The 27,406-nt window shown below is 40.2% G+C and overlaps 1 protein-coding gene across 2 annotated transcripts; it reads left to right on the top strand.

The window, feature by feature from the left end:
* Positions 1–332: 332 nt before the first annotated feature.
* sncaip (synuclein, alpha interacting protein) lies at positions 333–25,858 on the top strand. 2 transcript variants are annotated; one of them, XM_059336291.1, is made up of 12 exons: positions 333–456; positions 8,735–8,821; positions 9,866–9,938; positions 10,642–11,204; positions 12,684–12,855; positions 13,614–13,888; positions 14,422–14,601; positions 15,768–15,881; positions 17,234–17,359; positions 18,743–18,912; positions 19,457–19,546; positions 20,404–25,858. In XM_059336291.1, exons 2-12 carry the CDS (start codon positions 8,762–8,764, stop codon positions 21,353–21,355), a joined length of 2,775 nt encoding a protein of 924 aa, XP_059192274.1. In that variant the 5' UTR covers positions 333–456; positions 8,735–8,761; the 3' UTR covers positions 21,356–25,858. The 2 variants fall into 2 exon arrangements, with proteins under 2 accessions (XP_059192274.1, XP_059192273.1); XM_059336290.1 differs by having other exon boundaries at positions 384–451.
* The last annotated feature ends 1,548 nt before the right edge of the window (positions 25,859–27,406 follow it).

Raw genomic sequence — 27,406 nt, 5'->3', positions numbered from 1 at the left:
ACAATGATGATGATGATGATGATGATGATGATTACAATAATAATTACAATAATAATTATTAATAATTATTTTTATTATTATTATTATTATTATTATTATTATTATTATTATTATTATATTAATAATAATGATAATAATAATAGGTATTTGGTCTCCCCCCCTTCTCCCACCACTGGCTTTGTTATTTAATAATCTACAGAAACTGTTTTAAAAGTCTTAAAACTGTAGTTCTTCCCTCGTTTCTTCCTTTGGTGCAGAGTAAAGCAGTCAGAGTGAGGCCTCCTGCTCTCCCTCCTCTCTCTGCAGCCCATATGTCAAAGTCTTTGTGCTTTTAGACAGCGAGGCGACAGAAGGAGAAAAAACAGCTGGATCCAAGAGGCTCTGCTGCTAGCGGCTCTGCTAGCTCCTCCACCCGCCGAAGAGGCGCTCCGTGCTCGGCTGCCTGACCTCCGTAAGGTACCGTACCTCCACCCGGCCCGGCGGCGGCTCTTTATCCCGGGCAGGGCTCGCTTTCTGACCCGTTTGTGTCCTGACCTGGTTTTTCCATCCCGGCTAGCTGCTAGCTGCAGCTTTAGCTCGTCTGGATGCTGATTAGCCTCCTGAGCTAATTAGCCTCCTGCTGCTACCACAGGATTAAATCAGCTGTTAGCTCTAAAGACACACAAGCTGTCACACTTTCACAGCTTTATCCTGTAAAACTCACATTTATCTGCTTCATCCGCTGCTAAGAGTCTGTCTGCTGCTCATCCTCACACACTAACTCACAGAATATCAAATATTCTGTTTATTCAAAGGAAAATGTAGCAAGAATCTCTCACATGTTGGTGTTTTAATGTTATTTGATTTAAGGAAAATATTTTCTCTTTCACATAATCTATATATTTTGTCATTATAACAGTATTTATAAGCAGATATTAATAAGAATTACAGGCTGATACACTAACTTTAGATTATGTATATAAATGTATACACTGTAACTGTTTTATCCTGTAAAAGTCACAGTTCATCTGTTTATAGGAAAATGTAGCAAGAATCACAGACATGTTGGTGTTTTTATTTAAGGGAAATATTTTTACTTTCTTAAATCTAATGTTTCACATATTTTTGTCTTTAAAACATTAATTGCAGGTAGATATAAATAGGAATAACCGCCCTATACTAGCATTATTATTTTCATTATCGATTAATCTGTCGATTATTTAAACGATTAATCAATTAGTTGTTTGGTCAATCAGTGTTTCCCAAACCACAAGATGACGTCCTCAAATCTCTTGTTTTGTCCACAAACGAAACCAAAGAGATATTCAGTTTATTGTCATAAAGGAACAAAAAACAAAAATATCCACATTGAAGAAGCTGAAATCAGAGAATTTGGACTTATTGTCTTTTACTGCCTTATCAGCCTTTTACACTCTAGTTGAAAATTTTATTCAGTAAGTTACAATTCATCAGTTTATTTAAAACAAAATGTACCAAGAATCACACACATGTTGGTGTTTTAATGTTTTTTTTTTTTTAAAGACTAATGTTTTACACATTTTCTTTATTAAAACAGTAATAATACGCAGATATTAATAAGAATAACAGCCTTATGCACTCACTTTAGAGGCACTAGGTAATTATGTTTATATATATTTAATGTTTTCTGTAAAACTCACATTTGATCTGTTTATTTATAGTAAAATGTAGGAAGAATCACACACATGTTGAAATGTTATATTATTTTATTTAAGGGAAATATTTTCTCTGTAACAAAATCTAATGTTGCACATATATTTGTCTTAAAATCATAATATAAATATGCAAACATTTAAAAAATTGTAAAAAAAAAAAAAAAAAGAGCACAAAACACAGCTGAAACTAAGGAAAGTAAAATCAATAAGAACAAGAACAATTTCTGTAACAATATCAGTATTTATATAATACAACTAGAAACTAAAAAGAACAGTTAAAACAATAACAGAAAACAGAAAAAAAAAACTATGATATTTTTATGAAGTTGAGTTTTTGTCCTATAAAGCATGTTTTGCTGTTTAAATTCAGTAAATAATTATTACTACTTTATTAATTATTATAACTCTGAGTCAGAGTGTGAAGTTTCTACAAATAACATGTTTATTATGGGAAAAAAGGTCTCATCGGTATCCATGCTGGTATTAATATATATATAAATACATATATATATATATATATATATATATATATATATATGTATGTATGTTACTGCTAGAGGACAGTTTCCCTGTTACTGTGGGATAAACAGTGCCAACAGAGTGAATGTGTGACCTGCAGAGTGAGCGACACTAATGACGAGACGTCAGCTGGCGTCGGTCCAGTCTGAGCAGCTGGAGCCTGTAATCAGGTCTGAATCGCCTGCATCACAGAAACACAGAGAGTCTATATAAAGATGGTTCTGTTTATTTATTTGATCTGTCTCCAGTTGTTTATCTCCCTCTGCAGAGCCCAGGGCTGATTTTCTCTAAGTGTGTGAATACTGTACCTCTAAAAACACTGCTGGACTGTTACCTGACCTCAGGACTTTTGGCTGATATTTTTATTGTAAAGTTCTTAATTAACCCTCTGAACCCCAGTAGAGGGACTGTTTATGTTTTCCTTAAAATGTCGGCAACATTTATCATTTATCGTAGAAAGAAACTATAAAAACAGGAATTATCATCCAAACTTTTTTTTTAACTTTCTGACAGTCCTTTTAGTTATAAAAATTGACCAAAACCTGTGTTAAAATGTTGAGATTTGTTTCAGAATATCTTTATTCTATGTGTGTCATTTAAAATAAAGCGTTTGCACTAAACAGATCCTGTTAAAAAACGTTAAAACGGTCACATGATCATGTTTACACAGAGCAGAGAGGAGAGGACAGGAGAGGCTGTTTACACAGAGCAGAGAGGAGAGGACAGGAGAGGCTGTTTACACAGAGCAGAGAGGAGAGGACAGGAGAGGCTGTTTACACAGAGCAGAGAGGAGAGGACAGGAGGGGCTGGAAACATGACAATATCTACAATATCTATTGTGTCTTTTTTATGTCATTTTTTGGTTATTTTGTGTCTCTTTTGTGTCATTTTTGGGCCTTTTGTGACACTTAATACTTTTTTTCTGATTTCTGTCATTCTAACTGTCTTATTCAGCACAAAGACATGTTTGAGTTGTTCTCGCTGCTAGCCATGATTGTGCTGATTCCATAGAGCTGCAGGACTTTCTAGTGTTTTTATATGTTGCAGTGAGAAACAAGGACACAGAGAGGAGAATGTAAAAAAGAGCAAAAAATGCCCTGAAACAGCTCGTTGGGGTTCAGAGGGTTGAGTTTGAGAACATAAAATCAGGCTTTTAACATGTGATTATTACATATAGATTATTTTTCTTGAATGAGCAAAAACCACTATATGGTGATATCTATCGTTATGGAGATATGAAATAATCAGTATCAGGAGAGAGGATTTTAGCTGTCCTGAAGCTCAGACCTGGCAACCCCACAGTGAGCTCAGGACGTCTCCTCCTGTAGAGAGAGAAGCAGCTCAGAGCTCCACCTGACGTGACCTCAGAGAACACAGAGAAACTTTCAGTAGATCTTGTTTCACTGCGTAGAAAAGAACATAATCTGAGACTCCTCCTGAAAACTCCCTGCTCCTCTCCTGACTCTGGTCCAACACAACCTCTCATCTCTGGAAGACTCAGACTGTCAGCTGTTCACACTAACCTCCTCCTCCTCCTCTCTCCTCCTTTTCCTCCTCCTCCTCTTCTTCCTCCTGTTCTTCCTTCTCTCTCTTCCTCCTCCTCCTCTCTCCTCCTTTTCCTCCTCCTCCTCCTCTTCTTCCTCCTGTTCTTCCTCCTCCTCCTCTCTCCTCCTTTTCCTCCTCTTCCTCCAGTTCTTCCTTCTCTCTCCTCCTCCTCCTTTTCCTCCTCCTCCTCCTCTTCTTCCTCCTGTTCTTCCTCCTCCTCCTCCTCCTTTTCCTCCTGTTCTTCCTTCTCTCTCCTCCTGCTCCTCTTCCTCCTCCATTACCCCCACCTCCTGCTCCTCCTCCTTCCTCCTCCTCCTCCTCCTGCTCCTCCTCCTTTTCCTCCACTCCCTCCTCCTCCTGCTGCTCCTTCTCTTCCTCCTCCTGTTCCTCCTCCTCCTCCTCCTCTCCCTCTTCTGTCTCCTCCCTCCTCCTCCTCCTATTCTTCCTGTTCCTCCTGTTCCTCTCCCTCCTCCTGCTGCTCCTCCTCCTCCTGCTCTCCTTCTTCCTCCTATCCTCCCCTCTCTTTCCTCCTCTCTCCTCCTCCTCCTGCTCCTTCTCCTCCTCCTCCTCCTTTTCTTCCTTGACTCACTCTTATATTTTGGAGTCTTAAACAGTTGTTATCAAGGATGTTCGACTCGGCTGTTTTCTGCAAAGCTGCAATCAGAGGTTTTTTATACTTTGACCGGTTTAGTCGTGCGGTGGCTCCCACACGCTCTGAAAACAGCTCCACTCTCACATGAAAGCTCTCTGAACATCCTGTGACTCTGACAGTTTAAAAACATAAAGAAAAGTCTTAAAATACCAGCAGAGAAATAACCGTGAAACACGCCCGACCAGAACCAAACAACTCCAGCAGAACAGCTGTTTTTAAATCACTGTGTGACCCTGTTCAGACTCTCCGATCCTTTATTCAGATCTCAGACTCTCCGATCCTTTATTCAGATCTCAGACTCTCCGATCCTTTATTCAGAGATCTCAGACTCTCTGATCCTTCATTCAGATCTCAGACTCTCCGATCCTTTATTCAGAGATCTCAGACTCTCTGATCCTTCATTCAGATCTCAGACTCTCTGATCCTTCATTCAGAGATCTCAGACTCTCCGATCCTTCATTCAGATCTCAGACTCTCCGATCCTTCATTCAGATCTGAGACTATCCGATCCTTTACTCAAAGATCTCAGACTCTCCGATCCTTCATTCAGATCTCAGACCTCTGATCCTTCATTCAGATCTCAGACCTCTGATCCTTCATTCAGATCTTAGACTCTCCGATCCTTCACTCAGATCTCAGACTCTCCGATCCTTTACTCAAAGATCTCAGACTCTCTGATCCTTCATTCAGATCTGAGACTCTCCGATCCTTCATTCAGATCTCAGACTCTCCGATCCTTTACTCATAGATCTCAGACTCTCCGATCCTTTATTCAGAGATCTCAGACTCTCCAATCCTTCATTCAGATCTCAGACTCTCCGATCCTTCATTCAGATCTCAGACTCTCAGATCCTACACTCAGAGATCTCAGGCTGTCCTGAACAGAGAACAGGCCCTGAGTGAGTAAACGCACGCTCAGCACATCTGGATGTGATTGTAGGTGCAGCACCTGATGACGTGAGAGCTCTGCAGGCAGCAGCAGCTGGCTCCTCTGATCCTCTCATTCATCTGAGAATACAGAAAACAACACAACAGTTTCCCAGAATCTGAATCATCTGTGGGCCTGATGATGGTTTATTCTCTGGGGGGGTCAGGACTTTATATTCTGGGGCAACAGCAGATATCTGGGCCACGTCCTGTAGCTCGTAGTCCGATTAGCACCGTGAGATGTGAGAAAGGTCATTTCTTCTAATCCAGGGGAGTCAAACTGATCCGTGGAGGGCTCGGTGTGGCTGCAGGTTGTTGTTCCAACCCAGCAGATCCAACAAATCTCTTTCCATCTCATTCTCATGCGTTGGTGCTGTAAAAGTTATTTTGGTTGTAACTTCTGGTGAAATGGCAGAAGTGGCAGTAAACTAGCTAGTCCCAGTGGTTAACCATGGTGGATTTTGGAAACTGGGTTGTATGAGTGAGTATGTTTTCAGGCAGGAGAACCGGCACAGAAGCTGAGCTGTGTACGACAGCAGCTGCAAAACACATTTTGACACTTAAAAAAGAACCACCTAATATCAGTTTAAGTGTATGCTATATGTAGAATATTTTCACCTCTCTATGTCTCTCTCAGACAGGTCTTTCCGATTGGTAACGAAAGCTGTTACATCCATCTACGCTCACTTCAAAATCACCTGACTCCATTGGCAAAAATGCTAATTTAACCCTGCAGAACACAGGAGCTGCTGCTCTACTGCTGCCTCCATCAATTAGTTTGTCCATGTGTGACTTTGATGTTTTAAACCAATTTGCAACTACCACCTAATGAATCGATATCAGTTATAATATTAATGCAATATTTTGAACATTTTCCCTGCTTCGTCTTGCTGTCAGACAGCTCTTTCTGACTGGGAACTGAAGCCGTCACGTCCATCTACGCTCTCTTCAAAAACACCAGACTCCATTGACAAAAACAGTAATTTTACAGGAGCTGCTTCTCTACCACTGCCTCCATCAATTAGTATGTTTGTGTTATTGTGTGACTTCAATGTTTTAAACCAATTTTCAACTAACTGACCAACTAACTTACTAACTAACCAAACAACCAACCAACCGATCAGGTCAGCAGCAGGCCCGCAACTGAAGCCGGTATCTGTGTTCTCTACACAGACTCTATTGATAAAAACACTAATTTATCCCTGCAGAATTACAGGAGTTGCTGGTCTGCTGCCACCCTGATTAATTAGTTAGTTCATATTATTGTTGGACTTTGAAGTTTTAACCAGCAGCTAACAAAATTAACAAACCTACTAAATTATCAGGGCAGCAGTGGACCCGCAACTCTTGTGTTCTGCATGGTAAAATGGCCATTTTTGTCAATGGAGTCTGGTGTCTTAAGAGAGATATTAGATGGCTGTAACTGCTTTAATTCCCAGTCGTTAAGGACTCTCTGAGAGGAAGAAAAAACAGCAGAAAAATGTGTTAGAATGAGCGTACACTTAAACTGATGCTGATTTTTAGGTCGGACAAAGAACGACTGATACAACACGATAGTCTGTCGCTCGCTTGCTGTCAGGTGTAAATCATCTTCTAAGATTTGGTTAAAGGTCATTGTTTGACCATCGGGTTCTGCCCTTTTGCCTGTTATGCAGACTTCTTACCTGCATTAAACCAAAGTTTGCTCAAACACGACTGGTGAGAACCACTGGGACTACAAACTGACTACAAATGGAGCCCAGAACTCTTCTGAACTGAAATCTATCCCCTGTTTCCTGCAGGTTATGTCTGTCTATAGAAATATAAAATTACCAAAAAAGACATAAAATGACCACAAAAAATACACAAACTTGCCAAAAAGACACAGATAAAACTCAAAAGAAAAAAAAGACATAAAATTATCAAAAGGACACAAAAAAGACACAAAATTATCAAAAAAAGACACAAAAAGACAAAAAATTGACCAAAAAAAGACAAACTTACCAAAGACACAAAAATACATAAAATGACCAAAAACACACAAAAGGACATAAAATTACCAAAAAAAAGACACAAACTTACTAATAAGACACAAAAATACATACATTTACCAAAAAAAGACACAAAATTTCCAAAAAGAAACAAAACAGACATAAAATGACCAAAAAGACATAAAATGACCATACACAGAACGAACATCAGACATCAGCACAAAAACATTCAGTTTATAAATATATAAAAGCGAGAAAAGATTTTTGGCGTTTGTGCTTCATTAAACAACTAAACAAGCATGTTATTATGATGAATGAGAGCTGATTAATTGGCTGTTTTCTGCAGTTTAATTACAAACAGGAGCTCAGTGGTTCTGATCAGCTGATTCTCTGCTGTTTGCTGCCTTTGATCAGCAGCTCAGGACCTCTGAAGCTATAACAGATCAAACCTCTAGCAGAGCAGAGCAGAGCAGGATTACATTCACAAGTCAAGCAACACACTTCACATTCAGCCTTTTGTTCAGCTGCTCAACTCTGATTTGTTGTTTCCACAGTTTCCTCTTTTATTCAGCGAGAAGCAGTTTGTATTCAGTCAGAAAGTTTCAGTTTCCTGCAGCAGCTTCCTGGGTTTTATTCCTGCTGATCATTAGAAGCAGAAAGAGTTTTTATTCATCATTTTGATGGAAATGATGCTGCAGAGAACGTTATCAAAGATTCTCTTCAAAGTCAGAAACTGAAAATATCCACAAAACAGAAGAATAAATTCTCTCCACAGTTTGAAAGTTTCTCTACAGTAGAGGTGTGAATCAGCGTATCGGCCACACAATACGATTTAATCCCGATACTCAATACAATATTATCACGATACTGGAGTCATGATACGATTTTATCCTGATACTTGAGTCACGATACAATATTATTGCGATTTTGAGCATATTTGCGATATGGTGACTATTGTGATACAATATATTGTGTTTTAACTATTTAACTGCATTTTGTTTCCACAAAATTAAAGATATCAATAAGAGAAAATTCTCAGTTCTGAGTTCTCCACTCTCCTCCATTTCCTCCTCCTCCTCCTCCTCCTCCTCCTGTTCCGTCTCCTCCACTCTCCTGCTGTTCTCCCCCTCCTCCACTCTACTCCTCCTCCTACTCTTCCTTCTCCTCCTCCTGCTCCTCTTCTTCCTTCTCCTCCTTCTCCTCCTCCTCCTCCTATAGATTCCTCAGATCTTCTAGTATCATATGATACCAGTATCTCCAGTGAGCCCACTACGACAGTCGGAAAACCCAATATTGACACTTGGCGGCCATGAATTGATATAATATTGCCATGCAAAATATCATGGTGCCATGCTGTATCTCTACTCTTCAGTGTGTGTTCTGACAGTGTAACTGTGTGTGTGTGTGTGTGTGTGTGTGTGTGTGTGTGTGTGTGTGTGTGTGTGCAGCTGGTGTGAGGCTGATGATGCGGCGTGATGATGGAGGCTCCTGAATACCTGGACCTGGACGAGATCGACTTCTCTGATGATTCAGCGGTCAGTACCAAGAAACAAACTGTCAACTAAACCTGCAGGACTCTGATTAAGAAACAAAGAAGACATTTAGCTGACACGTTTTTGTTCTTTTCAGGAACGAGTCAATGCTGCCATCTGCTGATATATGTTGTTCAGTTGGCAAAAAGTATTTAATTTTTTTTTTTTAACTTTAGTTTTCTGTTAACCAGTGGACATTTCTTTAGTTGATATGTTTTTAATTTTTTTTACATTTAAAACAAGTGCAGATTTATTTAACGCTCCTGTTGCATTCGTTAAACTCTGGGCATGTTTATTTATTCAATAGTGTCAGAAAGCATCCAAAAAATCCAAATAAACATTGTTTATATCTCGTTAATAACTCCATTACTAACCATCTCAATATTTAGTGCAGTGGTGTTCTTTACCTCTCACCGATCAGGATCAATGAGGATAATTCACGTTAAAACATTTTTTAATGCACATAAGAAAGATCTACATATAAAATACAATTGTTTTACATGACGTTTAGTTTTTGAAAATTTTTGTTTTGCATTTTTATATATATTTTTTAATGACAAAATACTTTAGATTTTTGAATTCTGAAATGGATCAATTTGGCCCACAACATTAAGCAAACAGAGATGATGCATTCAAGGAGCGTTGGAAATGTCAAAAACCTTCAATAATATCTGTCTCTCATTTTAGTAAATGGGGTAATTTTGGCATTTGTTTCTTGTTGTTTTTTTTTTTTAAAGGAACCATGGTTTTCACAGACTAAATATAAGAAAACCTTCATGATGTTGAATCATTTGTTTATTTTATTTAACCAGATAAGTGAGATTTAAAAAAAATCTTTCCCAATGGTTATCTGAAAAGAAGACTAATAGATGTCAAATACAAACATAAAATATTTATAACCTTCATGAAAGGAAGGTTTATTTCCACAGCTGTAAACTTCAGCTGTCTGAACTTATATCTAAAAATAACGTCTTTGCACAGCTGCTGAACTGCTGTGAACAGTTTTTCTGACAGTTGTCTTCTCGTGTGTTTATTGTGCTGCTGCAGTATTCTGTGACGTCTCTGAAGAGCATCCCAGAGTTATCGAGGAGGAGCGATGGCCCGGCCGAGGAGAGACCAGGTAACCCACAGGACACAACTTCATGTTTCACTGCAACTGAGCAACTTTATTCAGAATCAGAAAGATCTTTATTGTCATTATACTCATGTACGATGAAACTGTCTACGGCTTCTCTTCATGCATTTAGGTGAAAAATTACGTATAAAAACATACAAAGTCTGTGAAATAGTTTGAAAAGTATAAACAAACTTCATCAAAACAGAATTTGATGTTTTTAAACTTCGTTAATGTTTAAATCTTAAATAAAATAATAAGCTGCATTGCTTACTACCTCCTCCTCCTCTTCCATCTCCTCCTCCTACTCCTCCCTTCTCCTCCTCTCTCTTCTTCCTTCCTCTCCTCCTCTCCTCTCTCTCTCTCTCGCTCCTCTCTCCCCCTCCTCCTTCTCTTCCTACCTTCACCTCCTCCTCGTCCTCTTCCCTGCTCCTCTTCCTCCTCTCTCTCCTCCTCCTACTCTTCCTCCCTCCTCCTCTTCCTACCTTTTCTTCCTCCTCCTGCTCGTCCTCTTCCCTGCTCCTCTTCCTCTTTCTCCCTTCTCCTCCTCCTCCTTCTGCTCGTCCTCTTCCCTGCTCCCCCTGCTCCTCTTCCTCCTCCTCTTCTCCTTCCTTCCTTCCTTCCTCCTCTTCTTCCTTCCTTCCTTCCTTCCTTAATCCTCTCCTCTCTTCTCTTTCTCCTCCCCCTCCTCCTGCTCCTCCTCCTTCAGCTCCTGCCATCAACTGGAGCCGTGGCGTCTCCTCCCATGGCGGTGGGGGAATCAAACCTACGGGTCTGTCTGAGGTTCACAGTAAGTTCCGTCCGGTGAAGCGTGTCTCTCCTCTCAAACACCAGCCGGAGACCAACGACTCCGACTCTGACTCTGCTAAGGTCCAGGGTCCGGGTCCGGGCGAGCCGGGGGAGGCCGGGAAAGATGACCCCGGCTCTGACAAACAGACTCACGCCTCCTCCTCCTCCTCTGCTTCTGAGGGGCCGGGTGGAAAGGCCAAGGGAGTAGGAGGAGGTGGCGGCGGGGGGACCAACCCCCAGGCTCTGTTCGGGGAGCTGGAGCACTACGACCTGGACATGGACGAGATCCTGGACGTGCCTTACATCAAGTCCAGCCAGCAGATGTCCACGCTGCCCCGCGTCCCGCACGACAAGCGCTCGGTGACGGGCAGCAACCTGGGCGGAGGCACGCTGGAGAGGAGCAGAGGAGGAGGGCTGAAGGGCGCCGCGCTGCCCCACGGAGAGCCTCACAGCCTGGGCAGCAGCAGCAGCTCACAGACCCCGGTAACACACACACACACACACACACACACACACACACACACACACACACACACTCACACTATTTATTAACCAATCACACGCTTAAATAATATTCCTCTCTCAGTCTCACAGTAACTTACAGCAGCAGAAACAGAAGAAGCATCAATAAAATAACAATATATAGTTCAAAAGCAATACAAAACTGGAGAAATATAACAAATATTAACAATTTATACAAGAAGAATTATAAAAAAGTAAATTTAGTGTTTGGCATTGTGATTGTTTTGGATCTCTGAATTAAAAAAACTAAACAACTAAACACAGTTTAAACTGGAAATGTCAGATTTTTAAAGACTTAAATATAAAGCTTCAGGGGAAAAAACACTTTATTACTTTTTTTTAAATTTTGGAGCAAAATGTAATTTGTTGCACCAGCTGAATGGAAAAACAAAACAAATTGAAGATTAAATCAGAATCATAAATACATTAATTAGTTAATCCAACAAGCATAGAGAGAAATAGAAGTATATATGTATGTGAAATAGTAGAAATATCAGAATATTTAGAGTTCAGAAAAAATACAGACTCAAAAAATGTAAATATAAATTGCAATATTGGTCTAAAACGTTTTCCACAAAAAATATTTGTCTCAAATGTAATTTTATCTGTAAAGTTATTTTATTACTTGAACCTAGGGCTGGGTGATATGACAAAAAAAATTATCACAATATATTTTTTCATATTACGATCTCGATTATTATCACGATTTTTTATATTAGTTTTAAACTGACAGTTTTAAAGCATTTGTACTGTAAACTGAAGAAACTAGAGATTAGTTCAATATTTTATTGACATATGAAGTAAATAACAAAGCAAATTAAATAAGATGAACATAGAAAAATAGAAAAACAATTTTGACTCAACAGTACAACAAATGTAGAATAATATAAAGTAACACAGTGAACTACTTTACAGTGTTAGAGTGTTTTTGCAGGTATAAGACCCAAAATAAACAAATTGTGAGATTTGTTGTTGTTAGAAAGCCCACGCTGTTAATGTTTGTCAACTTGTTTATTGAACTAAGTTCTATTCAGTAATAACTTGTTTCTTTGTAAGTTTTCTTATGTCCCACGCTCTTGAATGCACCATAGCTGTTCCACCGCTATTGAATGCACCAGACCTGTGTGTGAAGTGCCGTGAATGTTAGTTTTCTCTCGATTAAATGGTGGATAAATGATAATTTCCTTTGCTCTTTCCCAACATTAACCTGTTCCTCCCTGGTTTATTTCTCCAAGTCATGGCTGACATCTATTTCTCTGCCCTCAGCTCCACGTTTAGCTCCATGTTCGGTCTTTCTGTTGATCTGAAATTTATCGCGATCATATAATCGCCCAGGCCTACTTGAACCTTTTATCCAATAAACATGATCACAGAATGATTTCAGCTTCTCTTTGAACTATGTGTTTAAATCCCACTGTTCTGACCTGCTGTCTCCTGCAGTACTGCGTCCTGTCTCCGGTGAAGTGGTCCGACCTCAGGAAGTCCAAGTCGATGGATCCAGACCTGCACCACCTGCACCGCTCCCCGGCCGGAGGAGGCTACCAGTCAGAGCTGCTCTCCTCCTCCGGACTCCTCAGCTGCTCCTCGTCCCTCTCCTCCTTCTCTGACGCAGGTAGGACACAAAGATAAACTACAGGATATCAGGTTAAAAACATATTAAATATGGAGCTTGGGGTGAAGAAAAAACTAGAATAAAGTTTTAAAAATTATGAGAAATAACTGATATTCCTTATGATTAGAGTGGTGAATTGACAAGAAAAACACTCAAAAAGTTATGAGAAAAATTTATATTCTCCGAGATTATTAAGCAAAGAAATGACCTGAGAATAAAGTGGTAAATTAACAAGAAAAAACTCATTGGTAGATTTATGAGTATTTCTGATACTCTGTGATTAAAGTGGTTTACAAGAAGGAGAAATCTATAAAATTTATGAGGCAAAACTTGAATGTTCTGAGATTATAAAGCAATAAATTGTGAGGGAAAAAAGTCAGAACTTATCTGAGAATGAGAATTGCATTTATAAGAAGTTAACAGGGAATAAATACAAGAGTACAACAAGATTATCACAATATTTCAGGGTATTCTTGACGATATTACAAAATGGAGAAATTATACAGAAAATATGATTTTTTTAGTCTGTATATATAAATAAATAAATAAATAAATAAAATACGTTAAACAAAATAAATTTGTGACTTTTTGTCATAAAATGACCAATTTATCTTGTAGAATTTGAGTTTTTTGATCTTGAATAATATATTACTTTAATTTCTAGAAATTCTGTTTCTGTAATGATTATTATTTACCTACAATGTCTAATAATAAGGTGGTAGTTTAATAATAACGTCTTTAATCTGATCTGGTTCCAGACAAGCTGCTGTCAGCGAGGGTCTACCCCGACTCTCAGAGCCAGCGGCCGGGCCTGGAGCCTCCCGGGGGCCCCGCCATGATGTTCCCCCTGCCAGGGGCCAGCACGGGCAGGCAGGACGGCTCCAAGACCTGGGCCCCAGGAGGAGGAGGAGGAGGAGGGCCCAGGGGGTTCGGAGGAGGAGCAGGAGGAGGAGCAGGAGGGGAGGTGGACGAGGAGACTAAGAAGAACCAGAACATCATCAACATTGTCAGAGAGGGACAGATCTCCCTACTGGTGAGTCAGAGACTAATAGGAGGAGGAGGAGGAGGAGGAGGAGGAGGAGGAGGAGGAGGAGGAGGAGGAGGAGGAGGAGGAGATCTAACCTTTAACAAACCTCTCCTTCTCCCTCCTCCTCCTTTCCTTCCTCCTCCTCCTCTTCCTTCCTCCTCTTCCTCTCCTTCCTCTTCTTCTCCTCCTCCTCCTCCTCCTCATTTCCTTCTTCCTCTTCCTCCTCTCCTTCCTCCTCCTCTCTTCCTACTCTTTTTTCTCCTCCTCCTTCCTGCTCCTCCTCCTCCTCTCCTTCCATCTCCTCCTACTCCTCTTCTCCTTCCTTCTCCTACTTCTCTTCCTTCCTCAACCTCCTCCTCCTCTCCTTCTTCCCCCTCTCCCTCCTCCTTCTCTTCTCCTATCCTTCCTCCTCCTCTTTCTCCTCCACCTCTCCTTCTTTCTCCTCCCCCTCCTCTCCTCCTGTCCTTCCACCTCCTCCTGCTCCTCCCCTCATCTCCTCCTCTCCTTCCTCCTCCTCTTCCTCTTCTTCTCCTGCTCAGCCTCACCTGGCAGCAGATAACCTGGAGCTGATCCGTGACGAGGAGCGTAACAACCTGCTGCACATCTCAGCCTGTCAGGGTCACGCTGACTGTCTGCAGCACCTCACCTCCCTGATGGGGGAGGACGGCCTCAACGAGAGGAACAACCAGCAGCTCACACCGGCAGGTCTGGGGGTCAAGGTACGCACGTGTGTGTGTGTGTTTCTGTTAGAAAAAGTGACCAAAACTTGTGTTAAAATGTGGAAAAGGTCCTGTTAAAAACATTAAATTCTGCTCCTCAGAGACACTGTGAAGACATGATTGATTCTGCTGAGACCAACGGTCACATGACAAATATTTACTGAGAATCTGTTTACACGGAGCAGAGAGGAGAGGACAGGAGAGGCTGTTTACACAGAGCAGAGAGGAGAGGACAGGAGAGGCTGTTTACACAGAGCAGAGAGGAGAGGAGAGGAGAGGCTGTTTACACGGAGCAGAGAGGAGAGGACAGGAGAGGCTGTTGACACAGAGCAGAGAGGAGAGGACAGGAGAGGCTGGACACATTTTTTTATGTCTTTTTTGTATGATACATATTTTTTGTGTCTTTTTACGTAATTTTTGGTCATTTTGTGTTTGTAACAACATTCATGACACTTCAAAATAATTTATTAGATAAATTCAGCTTTTTTTTCTGATTTCGGTCATTCTAACTGTGTTATTCTGCACAAAGACATGTTTGAGATGTTCTGATTGTGCTGATTCCATAGAGCTGCAGGACTTATAGATTTATATAAATTTGATATATTGCAGACAAGAGCAGAAACCCATCCAGTGTGGAAGATTTAGAGACTTTAGAAGCTTAAAATTATTAAGAAAATCCGCAACTACACATCTGTTATAATAAATATTCATGCATGTTGTTTGTACAGCTTCAGCTTCGTCCATATTTTCATCTTGATGTAAATATTTTCGTCAGAATGGCAGAAAATCTGCTGCCCAGTTTCCTGCATTTAGCGTCTGCAGGTGGAAACATTTGTTCCTGCAGGGAAAAGAAAACATGTGTGAGCTGTGAGGTCATACAGATGGAGGGCTGAGATTAAAAAAATCTGACTTCAGGATGTTTTAAAAAACGAGCCTCTGGACTGAAACCACTGCTGTGTCCGTGGAAACCAGCCTGTTGATTGGCTGCCAGACAGGAAGTGTGTTATCTGGAGACAAGCCGGCAGCTGAGCCCTGATTGGCTCTTATCAACAAAAACGTTGTTTATTCACTCAGATTAATTACTGTGTGTGTGTGTGTGTGTGTGTGTGTGTGTGTGTGTGTGTGTGTGTGTGTGTGTGTGTGTGTGTGTGTGTGTGTGTGTGTAGAACGGTCACCTGGAGTGTGTGCGGTGGATGGTGAGTGAGACGGAGGCCATCGCTGAGCTGAGCTGCACCAGAGAACATCCCAGTCTGATCCACTACGCTGCACGATACGGACAGGTAACACACACACACACACACACTCTCTCTCTCTCATTCACAACAGTACAAATACCTAGGCCTGTCACGATAAAATAATTTTTTAGGATGGTATATTTTCCCAGAAACCATCACGATAAACGATAGTATTGTGGAGTTCATCCTTTTCCACTGCAATGAACTTTTAAGTCTCAAGAATATTAAACATAGGAAGTGAAATGTGGAAAATAAATATTAATACATGCTATATAAATAAAACATAAATACACTACAAACAAAACAAATAAAATAGGCTCTTGGGCTCTGTTAACAGAAATTGCACTGAGATAAATATTATATTATTTTTCATAAATAATATATATAAACGGCTGTTATAGAGGCTTTTTTGGCATTTCCTACTGCCTGTCAAACATTTGCAGTATTACTGAAATAGCACAAAAAGTCTGCATTATAATGCGTCCTCTATAAGAGAGGCGTGGCTCCTTTAAGAGGCAGGACAGTCAGGGCTAACAGGCTAACAGTTAGCTCTGAAGCAGTACAGTGTGTATGTGTTGCAGCAGTATGTGTTCACTTAGTGACCTCCATTTGTTTACAACAAGCAGCGGACACTCAATTGAATTCAGTTCAAATTCAAAATTACTTTATTTATCCCCGAGAGTAAATTCAGTTAGTCTGTTATATCTGTTAGAATGAGACAGCCTGATGGCTGTAGGAGCGAAGGATCTTTTGAATCTCTCCATCCTGCAACAGAGAGAGAGGAGCCGTCCACTGCTGTTTTTTTGGTCCATAAAGGTTTTGTGTATTGGATGATCCGTCTCCTCCAGTGTGTCCAACCTGGCTCCAACCACAGAACCAGCTCTTTAGACCAGTCTGTCCAACCGCCTTCATCTCTGTGTCTGATGCTGCCTCCCCAGCAGACTGCAGCATAAAACAACACACTACCACCACAGACTGATAAAACATCTGCAGCATCTTATTACAGATGTCCAGAGATCTGAGCTTCCTTAAGAAAAAGAGGTGGCTCTGCTCCTTTTTGTAGAGAGCGTCTGTGTTTAGGGACCAGTCCAACTTATTATCCAGGTATACACCTAGATACTTATAACTTGGCACCACCTCCATGTCTACCCCACAGGTATTCACTGGCTGAGGGGGGCTTGAACCTGCGGACATTTGATCATTTCCTTTGTCTTTGAGGTGTTCAGTAGGAGATAGTTCTAGTGACTCCAGTCAGAAAAAGGAAAACAAAAGACAGCATCTAAAATGTTTTCTAAATTCAGGACATCCAGCATTGAAACATCTTATGAAGAAAAACTTAGAATGAGTCTCAGATCATGTTGTTGATTAAAACTCTCTCTGTCCCTGGTTCCCTGCAGGAGAAGGTGTTGCTGTGGCTGCTTCAGTTCATGCAGGAACAGGCGATCTCTCTGGACGAAGTGGACCAGAACGGGAACACGGCGGTCCACGTGGCGGCTCAGTACGGACACCTCACCTGCATCCAGGTGAGTGACTCTCACTGCTCCACTAGTGACCCGTCGCCTCTCAGCACATTTACCCTCAAACACTCACAGCCTAAAGGATCAAAGGTTCTATACAGACTGAAGAATAAAAGTGACTTTAGAGATACGTTCTGAAGTTTTACTTGTCTTCTTTCTCACGTATATAGGAAATAATGAAGCTCATATCAAACATTAAAGGGTCAAATGTTTAAAAAAAGTGCACAAAACATTTACTCCCTTCATAATTGCATGAAAGGTCAATCTGACATAGATCAACTCCAGTGTTCAGACTGATGGAGCTTTAACAGTGGATTTTTTATTGATATATGAGATGGCAAACAAACAGTCAATACTGCAGGGAAGTGATCCAGAATATTACAGAAACCATACCACAGAACACTGCATGCAAATGATGTAAAACAGTAATAGAGACAAAATTCTTTGAGTGGTTGCTGCAGCAGCTGATCCCTAACTCTGTCGGTTCTGTCCATTAAAGGCTAAAATGCCCAAAAAATACACTTAAAACAGCCAAAACAAACAGTAGAAAGACTGTATTCTTGACCTGCAGCTCAGTAATACAGAACCTGTTTTAAAGCAGCCATTAATGTTGTTATTTTAATATTTAAATGATGAAAATGTCCCACATGTGAGCCTTTAATTCTCTGAGCTGCTGCTTCAGTCTCCGTGTGTTGCTGCAGAGGAAGCAGAGTGTTTTTGGCTGCTGTTTGAGCTTCAGTCTGCAGAGTAAAGAGGCGGATCTTATCGGTCCGTCTGCTTCCTGTTGGCCGGCCCCGCCGACAATCAAAACACTGATCCCTAATGATGTGATTCTGATAAAGTTGCTGCTTTTTCTCTCAGCGGAGCCGAGCGGGAAACATTTTACTAATGAAAGAGCTGAAAGTGGAAGAAATAAAGTTTCTGAGACGGTTTACAGCAATGAAGGTTTAACTGTGTGTGTGTGTGTGTGTGTGTCTGTGTGTGTGTGTGTGTGTGTGTGTGTGTGTGTGTGTGTGTGTGTCTTTGTGTGCGTGTGTGTCTTTGTGTGTGTGTGTGTCTTTGTGTGTCTCTGTGTATATGTGTGTGTGTGTGTCTCTGTGTAAATGTGTGTGTGTCTTTGTGTGTCTGTGTGTATATGTGTGTGTGTCTGTGTGTGTGTGTCTCTGTGTAAATGTGTGTGTGTGTGTGTGTGTGTGTGTGTGTGTGTGTGTGTCTCTGTGTCTGTGTGTGTGTGTGTGTGTCTCTGTGTCTGTGTGTGTGTGTGTGTGTGTGTCTCTGTGTGTGTGTGTGTGTGTGTGTGTGTGTGTGTGTCTGTGTGTGTGTCTGTGTGTGTGTCTCTGTGTGTGTGTGTGTGTGTGTGTGTGTGTCTTTGTGTCTCTGTGTGTGTAGACTCTGGTGGAGTACGGCTCTAACGTGACGGTCCAGAACCAGCAGGGTGAGCGTCCCTCTCAGAGTGCTGAGCGTCAGGGTCACACCACCTGCGCCCGCTACCTGGTTGTCGTGGAAACCTGCATGTCTCTGGCCTCGCAGGTGGTCAAACTCACCAAACAGCTCAATGAGTAAGTCACTGTCACTGTTACTGTTTGTTTTGTAGTTTATCACTTAGTGTTACTCTCACAGTTCATATTTCTGTCGTAAGTATTTTAAATATTTAACCTGTAAAAAGTTTCTCTACCTGTCTGCCTTTAATGAGTTGAAGAAGTTTTCATTCTGTTATCATCTCTGTAAGTTTATAAGTTCTTCCTCTGAGACTTGCTGCAGCACGCTCACTCTTTATACTGTTGGTACCGAAACTAGGAGGTCTAATGAATCCACTGGTACCAACTATGTTGTGATATCTTCTTGGGAAGGAGATGAAATAATGCTCCAAAGTTATGTTCATCTGTAGCGAGGGGAAGCTGGCCTGGCCATTTTAAAGAGGCCCTCTGACCTCCAGATATCTGACTGAATATGTGTTCTATGAGGACCAACAAGTCTCCTCTTTACAGACAGTAAAATGACTTATTTTTACCTATTTTTATTGCAAACTAGTAACATTGCTGTCAGCTGTTTTCAGAAGCTTTATGTTAATCTGGATCCTGTTTGTGTCTGTTTGTGATGCAGACAGGCAGCAGAGAGGATCACTCTGCAGAAACAGCTGCAGAGGCTGATGGAGCCCAACAAGGGGGAGGGCACGCCTTCCAGGTCACCCAGGTAACACACACACACACACACACGTACAGCGCTCACTTTACACACAGAATTCAATCACCCAACAAATAGAACGTGAGACGTAGAAGCCAAGATACACGAGAGTGTAAGAATACAGCGTTTCTGTGTTGGTGCTGGAGAACAGTGATATTTGTCAGCAGAGAGAGGACAGGGATGATGTTCACCTCCACTGAGAAGAATTATTACACTACAAGCTTCAGATATGAGCAGCAGCGTGATTGGTTTGCAGGTGAGACATCTCAAGCCCTTCACCTGAACAAGCAGACTTCCACTCTATTCTGCGTCACTTACTGTGATAAACAATTACAGTTTATAACAATGTTTTATATCTTTTTTTTTTTGACTTTTTTGATTTAGAAATAATTATATTAGCTGGACTTACAGCTGTTTATGAGCTGAAATTAATTACATGTGCAGGTATTTGTACTGTATTTTTATTAGTAGAAAAATTCAATCTACAGTATTGGCAGTAATAGTAGTAATATTTGTTGTAGTACCAGGTGTAAAAGACTGTACTACTATTAATAACTAATACATGAAGTAGTATTAGCAGTAGTTATGTCAGTACAAGTAGCAGTGGTGAGGGTGGTAGTAAGAAGAAGTAATAGGAAGAGTTGCAGTAGTTTCATAAAAAAGCAGTTGTGGTAAAAGTACTTGTAAAAAGCCAGTACTACTTTTAATAACTACTACTACTTATTGATTAGTATCAGTATGTAGTCCTGGCATTAGAAGCAGCAGGAGTGAGAGTCTAAGTGGTAGAAATGGTTAAAGGAAATAACAACATTGACATTTAAAAGCTAAATAACTGAATCTACCTCGTGTCCCTGAATGGACTCCAGCTCCCATCAGCCCTCTGTGGAGGCGTGGCCTGAGATGCTGCTGACGGCGGAGGGGACTCCAGGAGACGGCTGGTTGGTGCGTCAGGGAGGGGTGGGGCCTAACCCGGTGCTGCGCCAGCTGCTGGGGAAGGACGCGTCAGACTCGCTGTGTCCCCGGGACAGGCTGCCCCCGGCGGGCGGCCCCGGGGCCACGGGGCCCCGCCGGCCGGGGCTGGTGGAGCGGCGGGAGCTCAAACTGGCCAGACTCAAACAGATCATGCAGCGGTCTCTGAGCGAGTCGGACTCGGACGGTTACCCGCCGGAGGAAGGGAAGAGTCAGCCCGGCACGCTGCGCCCTGATAGGCCGTCCCACCTGCCAATCACAGAGGAGGAGCCGGCGTCCAATCACCTGAACCTGATGATGAAGAAGCACCTCCCATCCTCCGCCTCCGCCTCCACCGCCGACAGGAAGCTGGCGTTCTCTCTCAGCGGCTCCAAGTCGGCGGACAGCGTCGGCTACAACCCGTCGCCGACCTCCAGCGACCCCGAGGCCGCCGACGGGAAAACACCCGACGACCACGACGCCGCCAACGGCCAGAAGGTCGCCACCAGCCCCAAGAGCGCCCTGAAGTCGCCCTCGTCCCGCCGGAAGACGTCCCAGAACCTGAAGCTCAGGGTCACCTTCGACGAGCAGGTGCACAAGAGCGCCACCACCACGCAGGAGACGGAGCACGCCAAAGGGCATCATGGGAAGGAGAGGACTCCCACAGGAAGCTCCGAGGGGAAGCGTCCGTTCGGGGCGTTCCGCTCCATCATGGAGACGCTGAGCGGGAACACAAACCACAACAACAACAACAACAACAGTCAGTCGGGCGCCGCCTGTCAGAACTCTCCGGCCAGGAAGTCAGAGAGTAAAGGCAGCCCGGCGGGAGGGGGCGGGGCTAAAGGAAAGAGCAGAACCAGTAACGTTTAACCACGAGTGCCAACTGACCAATCAGCAAACACAGTCAGGCAGAAACATGAGAAACTACAACTTCAACGATTCACACATTATTTATCATGTGACATCATGAAAATATAAATAAAATATCTACCATCCATCAACGTCCAGGAATCCACTTAGAAATCATATTAGAAATACCTCTAATGTAAACAAATACAAGTTAAAAACAGTGTTTAGACGTATCCACACTTACTGCAGTAACTACATTTTTGGTTGAAACTAAAAATGAACTCTCTGATGTCTGTTTTACCTTGTGACAAAGTTTTAGATTTTAATTTTGCTTTATTTCAAAGAAATAATTATATAAAAATTGCAGTAACTACAAAATCCAACTCAAAACCAAAGCAGTTCACTTACCACAGTCTGCTTTGGATATATTTACAAATTTTAATATAAAACTAAAGTAGATGGTCTGCTTTGACTGTGATCCAGTGTAGACTTGTTTTTCTCCATTGTGTTGAATAGTAAAGACAAGAATAATAGAAATTATAAGTTTATTTGATAGAGAAATTATTACCTAGATAGTGATCAAGTAAAAAAGTGAGATAAAATTATATAAAGACTAAAATATAACATTACTTTATAATATTAAGTCTAAAATAAACAAATCTTTGAATAGAGTTGTTAAACACCTTCAAACACACTTATAACAAAATCAATTTGAAAATGTTTATCGACTGAATACAAAATATAAAAGCTGAAAGAAGACAACAACATCATAGTTACTGCACTCTGTTTCTGCATTACTATAAGAAGCTTTTACAGCAAAACCAGATTGCAGGAACTACATTTTTGGGGTCAAAGGTCAAATAAATCATCATGATTTTTGAGCGTAAAAATTACATCATCAATACATGTAGAAATAAGTGTCAACAAACTTTGAAGCGGTTTTAAGGCGATTTTACTCTCCAGTTGAAACCACCAACACTGTTATATCTGGTGGATATGAAAGGTTTGTTTTCTTTTTAAAAATCGCCAAAAGTCCAGTGTTAATTGTAGGAGGAGACTGTAAAAACGAGCGTTATCGTCAGAGTTTGAACTTTGATTTTGTATCGTATATCATAAAAAAAATTACACAAATAGATTCTCACAGATACACAACTCGCAGCTCTAAACGAACATTAACAACATCCACATTGCGTCCTATTTCAGGGAGTGAAACGCCTCTTTATCACATCATTCTGCACCGGTGCATTCTGGCTTTCTGAGCTGCATTTTAAAAATCAAGGCGTTATTATAAAGAATCATCTGCAGCTTAAAGCACAAGGAGCGACCAGGCGTCTTCATTCACATGAGCTGTGAGATAACCAGGAGGTTTTTTACAACGGCTTATTAGGGCCAAGTATGAAAAAATAAATGGGAGGGGATAGTATTTCGAGAAAAAAATGGCAAATGTAAGATAAAAAAGTAGCAGATTAATGCCATTAAAGTGGCAAATCTCAGGAAAAAGTAGCAGATTCATGAATTTAAAGTGGCAAATCTCAGAAAAAAGTAGCAGATTCATGAGATTAAAGTGGCAAATCGAAGAGAAAAATGTAGCAGATTTATGAGATTAAAGTGGCAAATCGAAGAGAAAAAAGTAGCAGATTCATGAATTTAAAGGGGCAAATCTCAGAGAAAAAAGTAGCAGATTTATGAGATTAAAAGTGGCAAATCTACAAGAAAAAAGTAGCAGATTTATAATAAACGTGGCAAATCTAAAATAAAGTAGCAGATTGAGATTAGTGGCAAATCTACGAGAAAAAAGTTTAATATTAATGAGATTTAAAGAGGCAAATCTAGGAGAAAAAAGTATAATATTAATGAGATTTAAAGAGGCAAATCTAGGAGAAAAAGGTTGCAGATTTTTGAAAAAAAAAGTGGCAAATCTACGAGAAAAAAGTAGAATATTAATGAGATTTAAAGTGGCAAATCTGTAAGAAAAATGTTGCAGATTTACGAGATTAAAAGTGGCAAATCTAGTGACAAAAAAGTCTTAAGTAAAGATTCACTCACTTGGTTTTCTTGAGGTTAAAACTGTTAAAAAAGCAAGCAAACAGACAGAGTTACGTTTATTCAGTCAAACTTTAATTGCAGAGGCCGGTTTAGTTTCTGACATTATTTCCTCACAAAGTTTCTCATGTTTCTGCCTCATGTTTGACTTCTGATGTTTGTTTTTTACAGTTAAACGACTGAAATACAGAAACTGTGTTAATGTTCAGATTCATCACTAACAGGAAGAATCATGATTCTGAACTGACTGAAGGAGTTTTAATGCGTTTTAATCAGCAGAAACTCACATCTCAATAACTTTTCATACATTTTTTATAGTTTTGTTACATTTAATCAGATCACAAAGTTTCTGTTCCTGAACCACACTACAAATGAAGTATTAATATTTATGTTTATGCACACAGTTATTTGATTTTAAATGTTAAAATGTGGTTATAATAATCATGCACGTTAACGTTAATGTGCACCAGCACAACAGATAGTTTAAAACCACTGTATATATATATATTAGTATTTAATTTGTTTGTTTCTTTTGCATCATGTTCCACATGTTGTTTCTGTTCCTGTTTATGATCTTGGCAGTATTTTTGGCATGAAGTAGTTTAGTTGTGTGACGTGTTGCAGATTCTGCAGCGTGGAAACTTTCACAGAGTTTAAAGTTTCTCTGCAGCTTTTACAAACTGAATCAGAGCTGAAAGTATCAGACTGAGGCTGGGATCTGAAGCTCTCATTAGCTCTCAGTACTGTAACTGAGAATATAACGGCAAAATACACCAGAAAATAAATAGTATTATAAGGTTATAACAAAGAAATATGATGCAGATTACTGTGGAAATGACTCTTTGAGCACTCAGAAACAAAGAAAACAGAAAGATTTTCTTTTTACAAGTTTGAGGCAATAATTAAGGAATATAATTATGTAAAAAAGAAAAAAACAGTTTTAAAGATAACAGGAATTTAATGAGAGAAGTGAGGAATCCTCTCCAGTTACAGAAGTAACTCGACATTATTAAAACCCCACAAAAACGTCAAGAAAGGAAATAATTTTACACTTATTTTTTGGTTTTACTTTTTTTTTTTTTTTTTATGATTTCTTTTTTTAAATATTTTTATATTCAATCTCAAGTTTTACTGTAAGGAAAACAGTTAATCTGCCCTCAGAAAAAAGTAGAATTACCAGAAAAAAAAGTCAAAATCACAACAAAAAATTTAGAGATTGTGTGTCAGGATATCGTGTCAGGAAGTTGTGGAAGTTCAGCTTTTTTTATGTTTCATTCAGAAAACTTCAGAGCAGAAAGTTAATAAATAAATACATTTCTGCACATTTAATGGTGAATCCAGACAGTAAAGTCTCAGCAGCTCCACCAAGAGGCAGCAGAGAGAATTACACCTCACAGTTCACCAGGATCAGACAGAACAAACGTCTAAACTTCACTTGTTTGGGATTAAACTAATGTTTGTTCCTGCTGGTGATGTTGGAGGAAAGAGTTCACTAGGAAACAAACAGGAAAGTTCTCTTCACTTTGAAGTCTTTCAGTGTTTCTGTCGCAGTCTTTAATGGAAAACTGTTGAAAAAGTGCTTTAAAGAATCATTCGCGTCGTCTGTTTCATTTCTGTTCAGTTTCTTACAGCCACTAAAGAAACAAAATCTCTCAAAACTCAGGTTCCAGCCTCTGGTTTGTATCTCAGCTCTGTTAGAAACTGGATCACGTCGTCAGAAAGTGTTTGTGGTTCTGATCCTCAGACTTCAGAGTTCTTCTGTCACATTCCTGAATATTTCTGTGGTTTGAGTTTTCAGAGACGTTCTGCTGTTTACAGAAATCTTTGTGTTTTTACAGTTTACCATGTTCAGGTTTACACTCTCTCTCTCTCTCTCTGGATGGTGTAGACGTCCTGAGGCAGTGGAGTCTGATTACTGACCTGCAGCAGTCTGAAAAATGAATAATAAAAGCAGATATGAACTTGGTTTTTAATGTGAGTTTAATTCTCAACTAACTTGTTAAAATAACAGAAAACTTTCTATATTTTCCGTTATAGATTTATTTATTTCCGAGTTTTTTCAGGAGATTTTAGTTAGTTTTTTCAGGATGTTTTCTGGACTCCTCTGCCTCAGATAATCACCTGTGATCTCTGTCTGATTGATTTAAATGCAGTTTTTTTTTTTTATTTGAAGTGTCTTCATGGTTTGAAGGATGAAGGAAAAGAACACGGCAACAAACTGAACTCTTCCTCTTTTTTAACAAGAAAAACTCTTCAGAAGAAAACAGAAAAAGACTGTTGAGGAGATTTTTCCGCCAGACGGACCGACGGCTGCTCTGATTGACTCAAATCAACTTTTAAACTTCATGATCGCAGCAATATTTCATAAATATTCCAATCAGTATTTCTTCTTTCGCAATCACAGATCTGTTTTGTAAATAATTTCTGATGATTTTTCTTATTTGAAATTAAAGCACCGAGCAGCAGCAGGTGTTTCGTTCACGTTCACATTCCTCCTCTCACTACTTCTTCTTCTTCTTCTTCTTCTTCTTCTTCTCCTTCTCCTTCTTCTTCTTCTCCTCCTCCTCCTCCTCCTCCTCCTCCGTCTTCTTCGTCTTCTCCTTCTTTACTCAGTGAAGTATGTGAAGCTTTGAGGTACTTGTACTTCGGTGGAGTATTTCTATGTTATGTAACTTTATTCTTTTTACTCCACTACATTTATCTGACAGCTTTAGTTACTTTTCAGGTCGAGATTTAACATGAAAAACATGATCAATTTAACAGCTTATAAAGTAATTAAAATTAGCATCAGTAATAATGAGCCAATAATATTTTTACAAGGTGCATAACTTTTGATACTTTTGTACTTTTATTGCAGTAAGTTTTGAATGCTTTTATTTGTACTAGAGTAATTTAACAGTGTGGTATTAGTACTTTTCCTGCAGTAAAGTAATCTGATTACTTTTTCCACCCCTGATTTCAGCTCTATCACCTGTTATAAATAACTAACTTTACCTGTATCCCAGCAGGTGGAATGTAACTAAGTACATTTACCCAAGTACTTGTACTTTACTTGAGTATTTCTACGTTATTTAACTTTATACTTTTTACTCCACTACATTTATCTGACAGCTTTAGTTAATTTTCAGGTTGAGATTTCACATAAAAAACATGATACATTTTCAAGTGATTGGACTTTTTTCCATTAAACTTCCTAACAGTATATTAAGTAGTTAAAATGAGCTCTATGTTTTACAAAATTATAACACTCCTTACATAATTGATCAATAATAATATATTTATAATATTTAAAACATTCTGCTTGACAAGTACTTTTACTTTTGATACTTAAAGTGCATTTTGAAGCTGATACTTTTGTACTTTTACTTCAGTAAGTTTTGAATGCAGGACTTCTACTCGTAGTGGAGTAATTCTGCAGTGTGGTATTAGTACTTTTACTGCAGTAATGTGAATACTTCTTGCACCACTGGTGAATGCTGGCTTTGAGTGGTTGCTGGAACTATAAAAATGCTGTATAAATATAATCCATTTACAGTGTGAGCAGCTTCAGACGAGACCAACAGTTTTTACTGAACGATCAGAAGAATCAGATCTCAGATATTTGATTGATCTTGAAGTTTAAACAGAAGTTTAGTGAACTCAGTGAGACCTGCTGCGACCCCGTCAGAGGCCCCCGCAGGTCCCCGGGCCCCTCCTCACCACGTCTGATGGAGATGGATGTGGCGTGTGAATTGGGCTCTCTGGTTAATTTAACGGACGATTCATAACAGGGCGGGTATTTGTTTCCGTGCGCTCCAGCGGCATCAAAAACAGTCACTTAACGCTGCACGATTTATGGTGTTTGGGAAGCAAATTGGCCTTTGATGGTTCCCACGCCGGGTCGGCCGCGTCCCCACGGACGCTAATGGGCTCGGCTCTAATAGCGTCCCTCAATCATCGCCGCGAATATGAAACATGAGCTCAGCCCGATCACAATTAGCAAAACAAGCCAGAGAGGAAAGTGAAATGTGAAGAACGCAGGATTCATCA

Source organism: Centropristis striata, chromosome 7 (assembly GCF_030273125.1).
Source record: "Centropristis striata isolate RG_2023a ecotype Rhode Island chromosome 7, C.striata_1.0, whole genome shotgun sequence".
NCBI lineage: Eukaryota > Metazoa > Chordata > Actinopteri > Perciformes > Serranidae > Centropristis > Centropristis striata.
This window is presented reverse-complemented; position numbering and strand designations above follow the sequence as displayed.

Coding starts and splice junctions, on each gene's coding strand:
- sncaip (XM_059336291.1), top strand. CDS start 8,762: ATGATGGAGGCTCCTGAATACCTGGACCTGGACGAGATCGACTTCTCT. Junction 9,939..10,641: donor CCCGGCCGAGGAGAGACCAG/GTAACCCACAGG, acceptor CTCCTCCTTCAG/CTCCTGCCATCAACTGGAGC. Junction 13,889..14,421: donor AGGGACAGATCTCCCTACTG/GTGAGTCAGAGA, acceptor TCTCCTGCTCAG/CCTCACCTGGCAGCAGATAA.